Source organism: Leguminivora glycinivorella, chromosome 19 (genome assembly GCF_023078275.1).
Source record: "Leguminivora glycinivorella isolate SPB_JAAS2020 chromosome 19, LegGlyc_1.1, whole genome shotgun sequence".
NCBI classification, from domain to species: domain Eukaryota; kingdom Metazoa; phylum Arthropoda; class Insecta; order Lepidoptera; family Tortricidae; genus Leguminivora; species Leguminivora glycinivorella.
In genome coordinates, this window is record NC_062989.1 from 6,637,261 (window position 1) to 6,653,333 (window position 16,073).

Here is a 16,073-nt window from a genome sequence, read left to right on the forward strand (position 1 = left end):
TTAATGGACTTATTTCGTTACCTACTGTCGAGTATTTGTATGCATTAGGTACTGACCCGAAACCGCAACCTCTGTCTGTCTGTGTAGAACTCGTTAGCCCGTTTTCACATTATCCGATCCGATATCGGATGTCGGAAGGATTTCAATAGAAAAAATCCAAGATGGATGGCGCCTGTAATGTATGGGATATCGGTCCGACATCCGATATCGGATCGGATAATGTGAAAACGCACTTACACAACATGAAAAAGTAACGTAGATTTGTGAGGAGGTGAAACATGTAATGACATTTAATGAAAAGGGCATTACATGATAAGATTCACTCAAAATACGTGAAGTATAGTTAGTTATATCTTGAAAAGCAAAACTCTATTATAAATTTCTCGAAACAATATCGGAAATTAAACATGCAAAAAATAACCAAGCATATTTCGAATGAAAATTATAGAAATCTTGGCGTGATTACTGTGATTAGGTAGATTTTTTAAATCTTAAATAAGTAGGTACTTATTTAAGTACATCGCACGTGACCTCAAAATAAATTTCCCAATTTCAAACACACTTTTGTTGTTGCAAAGGACTTAACAAACTCAAAATTCATTATACGATGCAAATAATGGCTCCGATGAAAATCTTCCGTCGCTCTGAATTGAAAGCAAATCGTTTATGGATGACAAAATTTTGTATGATGTCGCTCGGAAGGATTATAATAGAATACTTATAAAGGATCTGCATTGAATTTTCCTGTAATGACAAAGAAATTAAAAGAAAAAAATACTTTGATAACAAAGGTTGTACCTAGTTACCTACAGATAAAGCTGATCAATGTACCAACTTAAAATATAGCTGTCTTCTCTCATCCTTTGCTGGACCATCCAAAGCATTTTCAACACTTAGTGGAAATTCCTGTTTCACTTTACCTATGTTTCTACTCACCTTACTTACTAACCTCATTTAAAATTCAAAAGAAAAGATTCAGAACCAGTTATGTAGGTACCAAGTACATAACAAACTTAAAAGTATCGAGAGTGCGGAAGGGCCGATAAGGTTGTGTTTGCATTTTTGATCCTTTAAGGGTTTCGGTAAACGTACTTAGCAAAACACAGTAGTGGCGATACCGAATAGCTCTCGGACTAATAACTAAGAGCAAAACGCGGGCCGCTGTTGTAACCATATCCTAAAAGCTTCGGCGTCTCACCGAAATTCCTTTTTCAAAATGATTAATGAATAGTACTTTGCAGTACCAACGTAGTTTCAGTTTCTTGCCGAGTATGAAATAGGAATAAAATGATTTATTTACCGTACATGTTACATTTCAGCGTTACATTGAAATCCTTTTAACAGTAGGTAGTCGTTAGAAATATAGAACGATCGATTTTATGCAGTGCAGCTGCAGTGCATATACTCCCGAAGTCTGGATCGGCCACTAGTGCGTCTCGTTTGTAGTATCTAAAATTACAACAGATGGAACTCACCAGCTCGTCCGCCGGCGGATCCGTCCAGAAGCAAGCTGGAGCCTTCGCTTTAGAATACTCCAGGGCGCAGGGCCCCACAAGCAATGAGCTGAGAATACTCCCTAAGTCAGGATAAAATAAAAATACAAAAGATGGAACTCACCAGCTCGTCCGCCGGCGGATCCGTCCAGAAGCAAGCTGGAGCCTTCGCTTTAGAATACTCCAGGGCGCAGGGTCCCACAAGCAATGAGCTGAGAATACTCCCGAAGTCAGGATAAAATAAAAATACAAAAGATGGAACTCACCAGCTCGTCCGCCGGCGGATCCGTCCAGAAGCAAGCTGGAGCCTTCGCTTTAGAATACTCCAGGGCGCAGGGCCCCACCAGCAAAGAGCTGAGAATACTCCCGAAGTCAGGATAAAATAAAAATACAAAAGATGGAACTCACCAGCTCGTCCGCCGGCGGATCCGTCCAGAAGCAAGCTGGAGCCTTCGCTTTAGAATACTCCAGGGCGCAGGGCCCCACCAGCAAAGAGCTGAGAATACTCCCGAAGTCAGGATCGGCGACCAAAGCGTCTCGTTCGTAGTATCGGGTAGCGTTGCTCACGAGATGCTCGATTATTTTGGCGAGTTGACGCTCGAACAACGCTATTCGGATCCAGAGGTATCTGAAACAAAAGATTTGTTATAAATTATGTGTATTTTATAACGGTAATTGTAATTCAAATTGGGATTGTTCCTAGGCCATGTGTTGTGTCAGAGGGACTAGATGAAAATCGTTTGGATCGTAGCGAACTCTAAAAGGTTTAGGCGTATTGTTAGGGCGCAAACGATTGGCACCCAAGTGTGTGAAGCGCGATTACAAAATCGTTCAGTAAAGAGTGAAAGTTGTTTTCTGGTATGTTATGTTTTTAAGGAGTCCCCTTTTCAATTTGGGAATTTCAGTTAAATATACCAGTGTTATTAACTTGATTTATCGAAAAAAACAAAATGTCCATTAAGAACAACTCAGTTAAAAGATATTGCGAAAAAATCTTTAAAATCGAGGTTTCGCTCTCGACTGTTTCCTCCTTCAAAACTTACTTAAACGGAACGAAATTTGAGAATCTGAATAACATTGAAATAATCTGTGTCGGACCGTTTAGTTTTTTTGGCTAATTGTTACCGATCTTGCGTATCACACCTTTTTTGAGCCATATTGAAAAAGGCCGTTTTAAGAAATGTTTGATTGGCTCTAGCGTCTTTTAAAATAAACAATCAAAAAAATCAAAACGGTTCGACACAGATAAAAATAAATAATCTGTGTTGAAAAAATCATTGCTCTATCTTCAAAAACCAGGGAGGAAATAGTCGAGAGCGTTTATATGGAGAATTGACATATCGTATCGTCTTAATGGTAGGTACGCTGTAGGTACCTATGATCAATTCAAATAAAACCCGTTCAAATAAAAATTGAAATATTAAGGCTGATAAATTTACCCTAAGCATATGAAGATTTATATTTCATTATGCTTAGTCAGTAGGAGTATAAATTAACCACTAACCAAATCTGCTTCAAATATGTTCAAACATTTCAACTCCAACACATTTTAGTTACAGATTAGGTCGTAAGATAAAGTTTGCTTTATCTATCTCATTTCACCACAATTCAGCTTCAGCGCAGACTTCATTTAAATATTTGTAGAGGGATTCGAGCATAATTGCAACATTATTTATTCAACTCACATTACTATTAAAGGTAACTTTAGCGTTAGGTACCCATCAAGTTCTATTACCTAGTTATTACCTAGCTATCCAGGACCCGTAGTCGAATGGCCTTTCTGCGATGCGAAAAGAAATCGAAACGCCGCAGAAAGGTAGTCTGGCTCTGTCGCGCTAATACACTGAGAGAAATTTGCATTGTGAATTTAACAAGTTTGACTTGTTGCGGTTTATCCGTTTGAATCAGCCAAACGTATGTTTAAAACAATATGTGTCAGGTTGTTTTTATAAAATCGACTTGTTGATTCAAATATATTGCCGATTCAAATGACAAGTAGCTTGTTGTTTGAACCAAAGAGCACGTAGGCGCTATTTTAACCAAAAAACTTGTTGAACGAACATGAAAACTGTTTGTATTTTCTCTCAGTGTACGCAAGAGCGATAGAGATAGATAGCTACGGAGATATTATCGTGAGCGTTTCGTGAGCGTTTGCGCATTCGGCTACGCACACTGTTTAATACAAAATTATGACTCATCATCATCCTCCTACGTTATCCCGGCGTTCGCCACGGCTCATGGGAGTCTGGGGTCTGCTTTGAAAATTATAATTTATAAATGACTATAAACATTAAACTTTCTAAACACAGTTAGACGTATAATAAAGAGTACTATCGTACAGTATGGCCAGTTGGCCACTCCCGATCCCCGCTGAAAGTGCCGCCCATCCCCTCTCGGTTACCTCACAGTTAAAGCCTGTCAAAAACGCGAACAGACGACCTGTCATATTTCACTCATACAAGCATAGTACGCGTTCACCTACACGAGCTTAGACTGTGTGCTAGGAACGCGCCTCTTTCATATATTTGATCGCCAGTGTCCGAGGTGGGGTAGTACTCAGCAATTTTAAAATCTTTATTGTACAAAATCAAAACACTTATTAAAAATAACAAACAATTTACAAAGGCGAACTTATGAGGCGGTACCTTTGAGGGACCAGATTGAAAGGAAATGAAAGTTATTAGTCAATTTTATTTTTCTGTCCTCCGACCGGAAAGCGTCAAATTTCGGGCCGCTACGCTAAACGAAGTTATCGCTTACCGGCTCCGTCGAACAGAAAAATAGTATACACACCTTGGCCAGTAAATAAGAAAGACTCGTCTCACATGTTTGTTGACCTCGGTTCCGCCTCAGACGGCAATTACATATGATCTGAGACATTCTTACTTTACTTTTAACTAGAGATGGGCCGAATACGGACTTTGCCGAATACGAATATTCGGCCGAACATTCGGTTAAGCTGTAACCGAACCGAACATTCGGCCGAATATTCGGTTCCACCATATTTTAAATCCTGGCTTAGAGTTAAAAGCTGGTTAATGGGTACATTGGGTACTAACTAAGGCTCTTAATGTTCCTATAATTTAGTGCATAAGAAAATGTAGATTTTTGTTTCTTAAGCTATGTTATTTTTACTTTTTTACATAATTATTGTAGGTATTTATATTTAACGCATTTATAACCCCCTTTGGTCCTTAGAATCCTGAAATAGGATGTAATTTCCCATGAATTACGAAACAACTTACGCTATTTATTTACTTTGTTTATTCGGTAAATATTCGGCAATATAACCGAACTATTCGGCCGAATACGAACATTGAAAAACTTACCGAATATGCCGAATACCGAATATTTACCGAATATTCGGCCCATCTCTACTTTTAACCCATATATTTCACAGTTACCTTAAAATAAATATTATAGGACATTCTTACACAGATTGACTGAGACCCACGGTAAGCTCAAGAAGGCTTGTGTTGTGGGTACTCAGACAACGATATATAATATATATATACTTATATACATAGAAAACATCCATGACTCAGGAACAAATATCTGTGCTCATCACATAAATAAATGCCCTTACCGGGATTCGAACCCGGGACCGCGGCGCAGCAGGCAGGGTCACTACCGACTGCGCCAGACCGGTCGTCAAACTTAAAACCATAGACCCAAAATAGAATTATCGAATGAAAAGCAGTGATTACAAATTTGCATTTTGTAAATCGATTTTACTTTCGCTTTCAGCCTGAGTAGGGTTTTATTGAAAGATTATTTGATGAAAATGTTATTGAATTGGTACACTTTATTAATAAAGTTAATAGAATCAAGATCAGATTTATCTGATATCTGAAATTACATTCTTCTGAGCTTTTGTAGTAAATTCATGGTTATAATTAGAGATGGGCCGAATATGGACTTTGCCGAATACGAATATTCGGCCGAACATTCGGTTCAGATCTTACCGAACCGAACATTCGGCCGAATATTCGGTTACGCCATATTTAGAAAGCGGATGTTAAGATTAAAACTATCAAATGATTGATAATGTTTATATATGTTACTAGAACTACATATGTTCTTACGATTTAGTGGATTTATCTAAATCTGAGTTAAAACAACTCTGAACTCTTCTCAACTCTTAAACTACGGTTTTTCCAACTTTGTATTTATATTTTGACGCATATTTAGTTAATTATCTATTTTTAGTCGTTCCTTAGAAAGCTACTAAAATAGGAGCTTATTATCGAATGAAATACGTAAGATCTTCATTAGTTGCAACCGAATTATTCGGCCGAATACGAACATTGAAAAACTTGCCGAATATGCCGAATACCGAATATTTACCGAATATTCGGCCCATCTCTAGTTATAATTGAACAAAGAACTGACTGACGTAGTGAGAGGTGTGGTTTTCATTGGACGTAAAATAAGTAGTTACCGATCTGATATTGAAGGTATGTACCTACATGTGTATGTAGGGTTGGCCACCGGACTAATTCCAATAATACCTAGTTACCCTTTGGGTTGGAAGGTCAGATGGCAGTCGCTTTCGTAAAACTAGTGCCTACGCCAAATCTTGGGATTAGTTGTCACAGCGGACCCCAGGCTGCCATGAGCAAGGAGGATGATGATAATGTGTATGAAGGGTTGTTTTAGGTTCGTTTGTAATAAAATAGTAAGATGATAATGCCCTAAACAGTAACATTTACAAAAAAGATGCTAAAGTCCGGATGAATTTCATCGTATCTAGAGCTAATATTTGATTTATCAAATTAAAAAAAAGACACTGACCGAAAATGGAGGGTTAACCCAAGTTGACAGCTGAGTGGCCCTTATAGGTAGTTATAATCGGGATGTAAATTATATAAATAAATGTAATGCAACATATAATCTTTCAAAATATATGATAAATGTTATGTGTTTCACTTTCTGGCCCTGTAGCCGAATGGCATTTCTGCGACGCGAAACAAAATTGAAACGCCGCAGAAAGGTAGTCTGGCTCTGTCGCGCAAGAGCGATAGAGATAGATAGCTACGAAAGAGATATTATCGTGAGCGTATCATGAGCTTTTATGCATTCGGCTACGCGCACTGGTGTGTGTTTAAATAAATTTCGTAATGTGTTTCAATTCACCAAAGAAAATTATCTTATTAGCATTTTTTTTCTCAATATCATACATTATGTTACCAAGTATCACTGGACTTTTTTTATGTTGCCCCAATAAAACACCAATTCCCCAAATAAATGTCGTCGTAACGAACGCTCAGAATTTCAGATGCTCACGAGCGCTCGCAAAATGGCAATAAACCGAATACCAAACGGACTGTGAAATTCAAAAACGAATTTCCTCCCTACGTCACGGACACTGCCCGATCGGGCGATTCCGGCTCGCATTGCTACGAGGCAATTATTGGATTAGCACAATTTGACATCCCTTTGCGTGCGCTACCGCAGATTAGATATTTACTTTGAGTTTTGACAACCCTAAATTGTCGAAAGAGATAGGTAGCATTATTCGACCCTGAACTGCTGTCAAACTTCGATTGTATAGGAAGTTTCCTTTCTGTAGTAAGTTGTTGTTAACACTTTCGAAACCGGGCTCTACGCGGCGCTACGACATTTTCGCTACATACGGGGAAACCCATGTAATCGGCTACGCTTCTACGAGCGGTGTGCCCGACAGTCGGGTTCTTGGTAGCGAAAGTGTTAATATCCTAAGGCACCCCATAGGTGCACAGGGTTTCCACAAGATCCTTCCACGCCTTTCTATCTTGAGCCACCGCCTTGGCTTCGTTTCAGCTCAGTCCACATTCCTTCGGTTCGTTCTCTACGCTCCGCCTCCAGGTGTGTACGGGGCGTTTGCGGGCTCGCTTTCCTCCTTGAGGCCGCCACTCAAACGCGATACTGGCGCTATTGGTAGCTCTGTAGTAGGTAGGTAGAATGGTGGCCGCTATCGGATGTCAGAAGCGCCTGGCATCCGTTGGCTCGTTGGGTGGACGACATTCGAAAACCTGCGGGGCACTTCTGGATGAGATTAGCCCAGGACCGGGATAAGTGGCGTACACGAAGGGAGGCCTATGCTCAGCAGTGGGCGATTAATGGCTGAAATGATGATGATGATTATTATTATTTCATTCTGTGCCTATGTCATTTAACATAGCAGCCGCTGTAACACAATATCGAGGATTAAAGCAACAAAAAACAATACACCGCAACAAAATAAAGGCAGTTTTATTGACACTTCAATTCCGGTCTTTTATTTGCTCCGTCAATTTATTTCTGGTGCGGAAGGCTCAATTCATAAAATGAGAAATATTTCATTTTCCGGGCTGTGTTTGCTCGAATTGTTAAAGATCCTTTGAATTAATCCAATTAGACTAACGCTTTGTTTGTAAAATAATTTATCTTTCGGGTTGAAACTGCTCGTAATTATTTTCTTAGAAACATAATGATCCCTGAGTGCTAGATGAAAGCCTGAGTGTCGTTATGACTTATGACCGATTACTAAGAAAGGCTCAGGCGTTCTAGCATTGTAAGGGTCAATTTACACGGTGCAACTCGCACACGAGTTTCATTACATTGCGGTATTGGATTTGACGACCGGCCTGGCCTATCGCGTAGTGGCCCTGCCTGCCAAGTCGCGGTCCAGGGTTTGAATCCCGATAAAGTCATTTATTTGTGTGATCACTGAATTCACTGATCACACAGATATTATTTTATTCCTGAGTCACGGAGGTTTTCTATGTAAGGTGCATTAGAGTAATTCCGAAAGTCGTCTAATTTCGAAAGTCGCATAAAAATCACCATTATTTCCGTCATATCCAGATTCCCCTTTCGAAATTACCCGAGCATTTCTGTCATTCGGAATTACCCTAATGTAACTTATTTGTATATTATATATATATCGTTGTCTGAGTACACAAGCCTTCTTGAGCTTACCGTGGAACTCAGTCAATCGGTGTAAGAAAGTCCTGGCGTATAGGCATAAATGATAAAACATCAGGCGGTCACGCGATAAATGATAAAACATCAGGCCGTCCGTATCACACTTACAAATAGTGCGATAGGGGCAGCCTGATGTTTTATCATTTATCGCGCGACCATGCTTGCCTGCCTCTACCTAATATTTATTGGTGTGCAAAAATGTAGGTACATATCGTCACTACTTTTAAAAAAACTTGTATCTTCGTCTGTCAATGAAAAGAAAATTGTAGTAAGTATGTATGGAATGCATATAGACTTACTGCGTTTTAACTTTGAGGAACATCGTGAGATACGAGATTTTTTAAAAGTAGTGACGATATGTAACCTCAACAGTCTGCAATGTAACTAAAATCGCACGTTCAATTAGCTAAAAATATACAACCATCGCTTATGCTCATAAAATCAGTTTGAAAGGAATTGCCTTGTCGTGTCGCTTGTCATATTTTATGTCAGTTTTTGTGCCGTCTTTGTCACAATTTCAGTTTTCCTGAACACGTGTCACATTACGTCACATTTACCGACCAAGAAAATAAATATTTATATTTTGTTAACGATTTTGTGATGTTTCGCAACAGAATATGCTTAAGAGTTAGTAGGTAGTTTATATTCCTAACTGAATTAAAACAATCTAAAAATGTGTTTTTATTGAATTCCGTTAATTTTAAGGGACGGTTCTTTAGATCAAATACAATTAATTTCTCTAAGAAACTCTTCTTAACTCTTACGGTTATCGAGTTATTGAGAAAATAAATATAATTACTGAACACATCTGTGTGTTTAGTTGTTTGTTTTGACATGTGCCGTCAATCACTTGACACTAACTTTTGAATGTTATTCTTAAGGGTCTCTCTCACTAATTAATTCATTTACTATGTATGAAAATGATGATTTTTTTTTGCGAATTCAACTAAAAGTGATATACAGGGTAGTTTCTGATAATTAACCTAACGACGTGTCGAATTTCATCAGGCGGACCGTACGCTTGTTTGACACCGACGTAGTATAAAAAAAAACACGGTGTATATTTTTTGCTACATTCATTCATTTAATTTTAGCAAATGTGTATCGGTAAATATCAGAGAAAGTGCCAATCAGTCCATAATCCAATTAAAAATGGTAACGCCGCGAAGTAAATGAGCCAAAATCTTTCATTATTTTAAGTAGAAAAGCAGAAAAACCACATTAGCCGGGTGTTTATCTTCATCATTCGATCTTCAAGCCTCGAGGGGGATCATTACACGAAAACAGAAAGAATTCTAATTCCAATTGAGGGTGAATTTATTCAGAGCCAATTTAGGTGGAACTCTCCCGACTCATTGTGCCTAGCAGCTGATCGACTCAGGTTTAAGAAATTGGCACAGTTTTGATATTATTTTTAAGAATGTTGATCGCTCAGCCACTAACTGATATGCAAAAATGACGTTAAAGTCCGAGACTACTAATTTTAATCATCAAAGTTGTATTAAAACCAGTTCAAAACCTAACCTAACCGAATGGTTAGTGTAATGTCACGCTATTACACTATATACATCGGGTTGGCTCGCCAATACACACCGCACGTCCGTGCTCCATCGCACTCGGACACCGACTGCCATATGTACTCGAGACACCTATACACTACATCCCTTTCTTGTTTTAATTTTTTTTTTTTTTATAAATATTTAAATAATAGGTCAATTTAGTTTTAATTCAAATACTTGCCATGCTGTGCCGTGTATCTTTTTTTTTTTTTTTTCTTTTTAATGAACTACGTTTCTTCTAATTGTCTGCCCACTTTCGTCATTCCTAACTTGATCATCTCCGTCTTTACCACTTAGTACTGTATGTAAAGTAGTTATAATTAGGGATTAATTTTCTATCTTTAGTCATATGTTTAGGACATTCCGGTCTGAGGGTTGACTCAGAGCGGACGCTGCACCACCACCTGCAGTGTATACTCAAACATACTTGTGTGTTTTATTAACTACAATTCCTAGATGTCAGTCTCACTCCTTCTTCTTTAAATCTGTTACCTTTTTCAATTTAGACTGTTTTGAAAACTAGATTAGTACATTTTTTTTTTATATATACATATATGATTGTTTTTTTTTTTCTTTCTTCAATAGCATACAATATAATTGTACAATGCAAGCATCGCACATTTCTCGCGTCAGCATTAAAATTAATATAATTATGACTTGATTAGAATTGCTTTGCATTGCTTGATTGCATTTGCATGCATTTAGTTATGTTTTATTGCAAATAAATAATGATTGATTGATTGATTGATCGCTGTATTTGCGATTACGCTATACATCGATTTATGCATTAGTTTATGTTTATACGTGCTCCTAGCTAGTACTCAGTATACCTTGGTTATCAATAAATTTATAAGTGTATCAAAAATCAGTGTTTCTATCAAGACTACCATCAACCATCAAGAATCATATCATCTAAGGTGTACGGCTCGTACAATAATATTTCACTAATTTCATACCTTTTCATGATTTACATTATTATTATTATTATTTTTTTTTTTAATAGGTTGGTTGTCAGGCGTCTAATGTATATTAGGTAATTATTGATGATAACATTGATAACTGATTGTATCGGCCCTATACTTCATTATATGCACCTATTATTGCTAGTAACTAGTAAATAGTACATATAAGTATTTAGTTATAGAACCTAATGTATCTGGAGCCTCGTCTGCCGACAAACCATACTCTGGTTTGGCAGAAGATAAATTTAGTTGTAGGTTTAGTTTTTGAATAAACATTTATTTCATTTTATTTCATTTTTCATTTCATCTAATGCAATTCATAATACTTACGGATATTATAATGTTTAGTTAGATCTACTCATAAATTTAATTATAAATTGCAGTGCATAGTTATTAAAACTTTTACTGTCTACTGTTTTTTTTTCTGGATCGAAAGGGCTCGTGATTCATTGCATTGTAATACATAGAGATACTATATAGAATATGCATTAAAATCCTATTCAGGGTCACGTATCCACTTTATGGTTTTATTGATTTTGTTTCATCATGATCAGCTTTCTTTCTCGTAGATACTTTGTACCACACAAAGTAATCAACGATTAATTTTCTAAAATAGATAGCTGTTCATATACTATTTAAGAAGTGCTTTCCCAATTGACCCAATTATACTAACATCCGATTTATATCTACACAGTATGTATATATTTTAGATAACACTTTTCTTTTAAAGTATTTTATCAACATCTTTTTTTTATTATTATTATCTCTTTATCTATCTTAAGATCTTAACTCTTAGGCTAGGCTATTTTATAATATGATTATTAAAGAAATTACAAAACCACTTTTTTTTTTTTTTTTTGGCTGATTGGCTATTGACCATATTAGTCACACCCGATGGAAGGTGAAGATATAGTCGAAGATAGAGCTCACCGATTCAGTAATACTTAGCATATTCACTTTTATCTTAAAGAGACCGAGGTCGTTTTTTTCTGGGAACATCTATGGTGGGAGTGCATTCCATTCCTTTGATAAAATATTATCTAAATTATTACCCAAATATTATCTCCTTCATTTACTTTCTTTGCGCTGTTAACCGAACAAATCAGCATGCCCATTTACAAGGCATCAAGTCATACTGAAATTGACCGGAGTAACAGGAGTAACAGAATACTTATACAGCTCACCGAACTACGAGGTAACTACCTCGTAGTAGGTAAGCACAGTGTTTCTCCTCAGGTACCACGATTTGAATTTGTTTTTGCAGCTGTGTCTTTAAATTCCTTCAGGAGATGTTATAATTATCTTGACAGACTCAGCGTTTATTTATGTGTCACACGGAGAGAAAAACAACTAGATTTAATGTTCGTTCAATATTTCTATTTTTTTTTTTTTTTGTTAAAATTGCGCCTACGTGTTCTTTCATTCCAACTACAAGTTTGATGTTGTTAAGTGTAGTTACACTTCCTTCTACATTTTTTTTTATACCACGTCGGTGGCAAACAGTTATAGGGCCTCCTAATTGAAAGCGGTCACCGTAACCTATGGACGCCTGCAACTCAAGGGGTGTCACATGCGCGTCGTCGACCCATTAGAAACTTGTATACTCCTTTTTTTTTTTAGAACCCCATACTGTAGTTCATCGGGGAATACCTTGACATAGCTCATTCCACAGCCGGAGCGTTCGTGGGAGGAAATATTATTGTTTTTTTTTTTGAACCAATCTTTTATTTAAACCAACAAGTCGATTTTGTAAAAGCACATGTCACATATTGATTTAAACATATGTTTGGCTGATTCAATAAAATATATTTTAACAAGTTTGACCTTGTTGTTTGGTTCGTACAAATTCGACTTGTATCATCAATATTGTGATTTATTCCCTTTACTAAAATACTATTGTTTCAAACAGATAAACACGCAACAAGACGAGTTTGTTAGATTCACAAGGCAAATTTCTCTCAGTTGTACCCTTAACTTCACATCCGTCTATCAATCCATTTATATATAGAATAGAATCATGTTCCCTAACTTCTAAATAATGTGCATTGTAAGTAGTTAGGTACCTAGATAATTGACGTGAAGCATTGAAATCTGTGATTATTTAACATTTTACAATCACTACAGACAAAGCTGATTCAGCCGCTGTCCTTTTGTTCATTTTCTTGACCAGACGAAATAAGGTCACTAGTGAGATTTATTTTATAAATTTACAAACTTAGGTTACTAGTTCGCTTGGAAAATCTTATACAAATTTAATATGTATTCACGAAAGAGACCACATTTCAATATCCTCCCGTGAAATTACGCAAACAAGTTCAGCATTTTTATTTCTTATTTTTTTTTCTATATTAGTTCAATAGAGGCTCACAGATCCATTAGTTTATTTGTTTTAACTGGACACCTGACTTGTATGAGATTCACCTACATGAATCTCTGCAGTATGTACCTATTACCCTAACTGATAACGAGTACCTTCAGTACCAATATATTTTTATAATGATTTTCAACTGACGTAGATTGTCTTTGAAAATCTATCATAGATCAACTTAAATAGGCATGTCTTTCTCTTGAGGTCACCCATACTGACAAAGCCTTGTTGACGGTAAGCAGAGTTAGCAACTTCTTTTTTTTTCCGCGTTGTTGAAATGTATCAAGCGTTCGCTTAATTTTATTCAATTCAGCTGCACCACTACGTGTTTTTTTTTTATATACAATGCAATGTCAAACCAATGAACTGTCTTTATTTATTTATTTTTTTCACTCTTTTCACTCTGATTGACGTTAGCGGCATCTAGGTATATAAAGAGTGCTCTTTTCCAGCGCTACCACCGAACTCCTACTGATGTAGGATCACCTTCGCTGTCAAATGCCTCCAACGACAATTAAGAAGCCATACTGGACTTTCTTGGGGCAACCTGTACCCAATCAATTTAATGATTCTAACTAACACAAGTCAAAATATATTATATTGAAAATATTTCAACTTATGCTATCTCAAAGTACTCAGTCATTGTACTTGAGTGTTTTACTGGGGTAGTTGTCTCAGACTCTCAGGCACTGGATGCCTTGGTATTTTTTTCTTTCATATGTGTAATTTATTTCGGTTTCAATTTAATGATATTTATTGACCGACGTCAATCTACTATTATGACAATTGAAGGCTCAGATAGCATTTATCATCTGATCTAAGCGTCATTTAAGCGCACGTTCAACCAGTATAACCGTAATTACTTCGTGTTTAGGTTATTATCATTAAGCTCATATTTGCAACAATTCAATGTTCAGTTTTTTTTTTTTTTTTTTAATTGCTGTTTAACTATGTTTACAACAATTTAATGACCAGATAAATATATCTGCCTTAACCAAGGTAAGTATTTGTTTTTTTTTTCATTTATTTTACATGACAATTAAATGTCCAGATTCAGTAATCTGCTGGTTCCACATATATCTATATTTATCCTCGTAAGGCTAAAGTCATGTCAAATTAATGACCAGATACATTTTATCTGCTTTGAATGAGCCGTGCACACTGTACAGGTCAGGTCATTGTTATTCTGTTACCAGTAGGTTTTTTTTCCATGACAATTTAATGTCCAGATTCGGTAATCTGCTGTATTAACTAGCTTAATAACCAGAATTTCTGTTATCCAATTCACACACATGACAATTAAATGTCCAGATTCTGTAATCTGCTGTTTCCAAATTCGCAATTTAATGCCTTATTTTCAGCCACAAATGGCATAAAATTTCATAGTATTTAGATGCCATTTAAATGGTCGATACTAAACAATACAATTGAATGTACAGAGTGCACCTCCATGTGCTGTTTCCAAATTCGCAATTTAATGCCTTATTTTCAGCCACAAATGGCATAAAATTTCATAGTACTTAGGTGCCAATTAAATGTTCGATACAATTGAATGTACAGAGTTGCATATCCGTTTAATGCCTCTTTTTTCTCTGCCGACTTTACTGACAAAGTAATTTAATACTTAAATGGATTTCTTTATTTATTATAAGTAGGTCTATTTAGCACTTAATGTGAACCCATCTAGTTTTCTGGTTTTTAAGTAATTAAATACTCAGATAAAACTGCTCGAAATCGGCGTTAGGAATGTCGTATTACGTAAAATTACGTAAGTCAATCCGCGACAAGAGTATTAGTCACGATTTTATGGCATGTTCAATCAATTCAAAAGATTCACGTTCAAGTGATAATCTATCTCTAAATAAGTGTTACTTTCCCGACATATGCATAGATCCTTTCATTTGCAGCTGTAGTTCAAATAACCACTTAATGAAGTCGTGACTTACGTTACTTTTACGTAAATTCACCCCTGTAAGGAAGTATACTTAGGTAAGTATTTATCTAGTTTGTTTTGGTTTTCACCTTACTCTCAAACATCGACTAATGCTACCATAGGACATTTAAGTGTGATGGTTGTACAACATTTTATCATTCAAGTAAATGCCTTATTTAGGTAAATAGCTTAACCATTCATAAATTTAGCAACATCACATAATTTTGTGTATTAAACCAACCAACAGGTAGATGGTAACTTCACTAATTAAAAATAAATATAATTTCTTTTGGTTGGACGGAAATTATTGTAATGATTCCGGGCTGTGATTTATGTAAATAATAAATCAATTTTATAAACCCACTACACATAAACTCAAATAACATTTTGGTACCTAAAAACATTTGGCAATCTAGGTAGGTAACCAAACCGTTTACTAGGTAGGTAGGAGCCACACACCGACACCTGTATGTATAGGCATGACAATCTAGGAAGGCTGGCCGTATGTTGTCAATTGCCTCAAACATTTTATTAATTGCATCGTTCGGTTACCTGCTTAAGGTTTATATTCGCACGGTTGAAAGAAATAACATTTCATTTATTTTTATTTGGTTTTGACTTAATTCTTGAAAAACTGCCGTTATAATCATTTCGCTTTGTAGTATTTAATGAACACTTTCATTTAGCTTCATTACGTTCCGAAACTACTAAGAATGCCAGTAATTTAAAACGGCAGGTAACCAAACCTGTTTACAAAAAGATAACGGTGCATCATGGCGCATCGTTACTCGATTTTATAGGTTATGTTAC

At 36.4% G+C, this 16,073-nt stretch overlaps 1 protein-coding gene across 1 annotated transcript in view; it reads right to left on the bottom strand.

Annotated features, from left to right (window-relative positions):
- LOC125236750 (small G protein signaling modulator 2-like) overlaps nucleotides 1-16,073 on the bottom strand; it is a 195,097-nt gene that overhangs the window by 46,723 nt on the left and 132,301 nt on the right. The window contains exon 4 of the mRNA XM_048143675.1: nucleotides 1,902-2,121. Coding sequence (XP_047999632.1) covers nucleotides 1,902-2,121 — 220 coding nt within the window. The remainder of the gene's footprint in view (nucleotides 1-1,901; nucleotides 2,122-16,073) is intronic.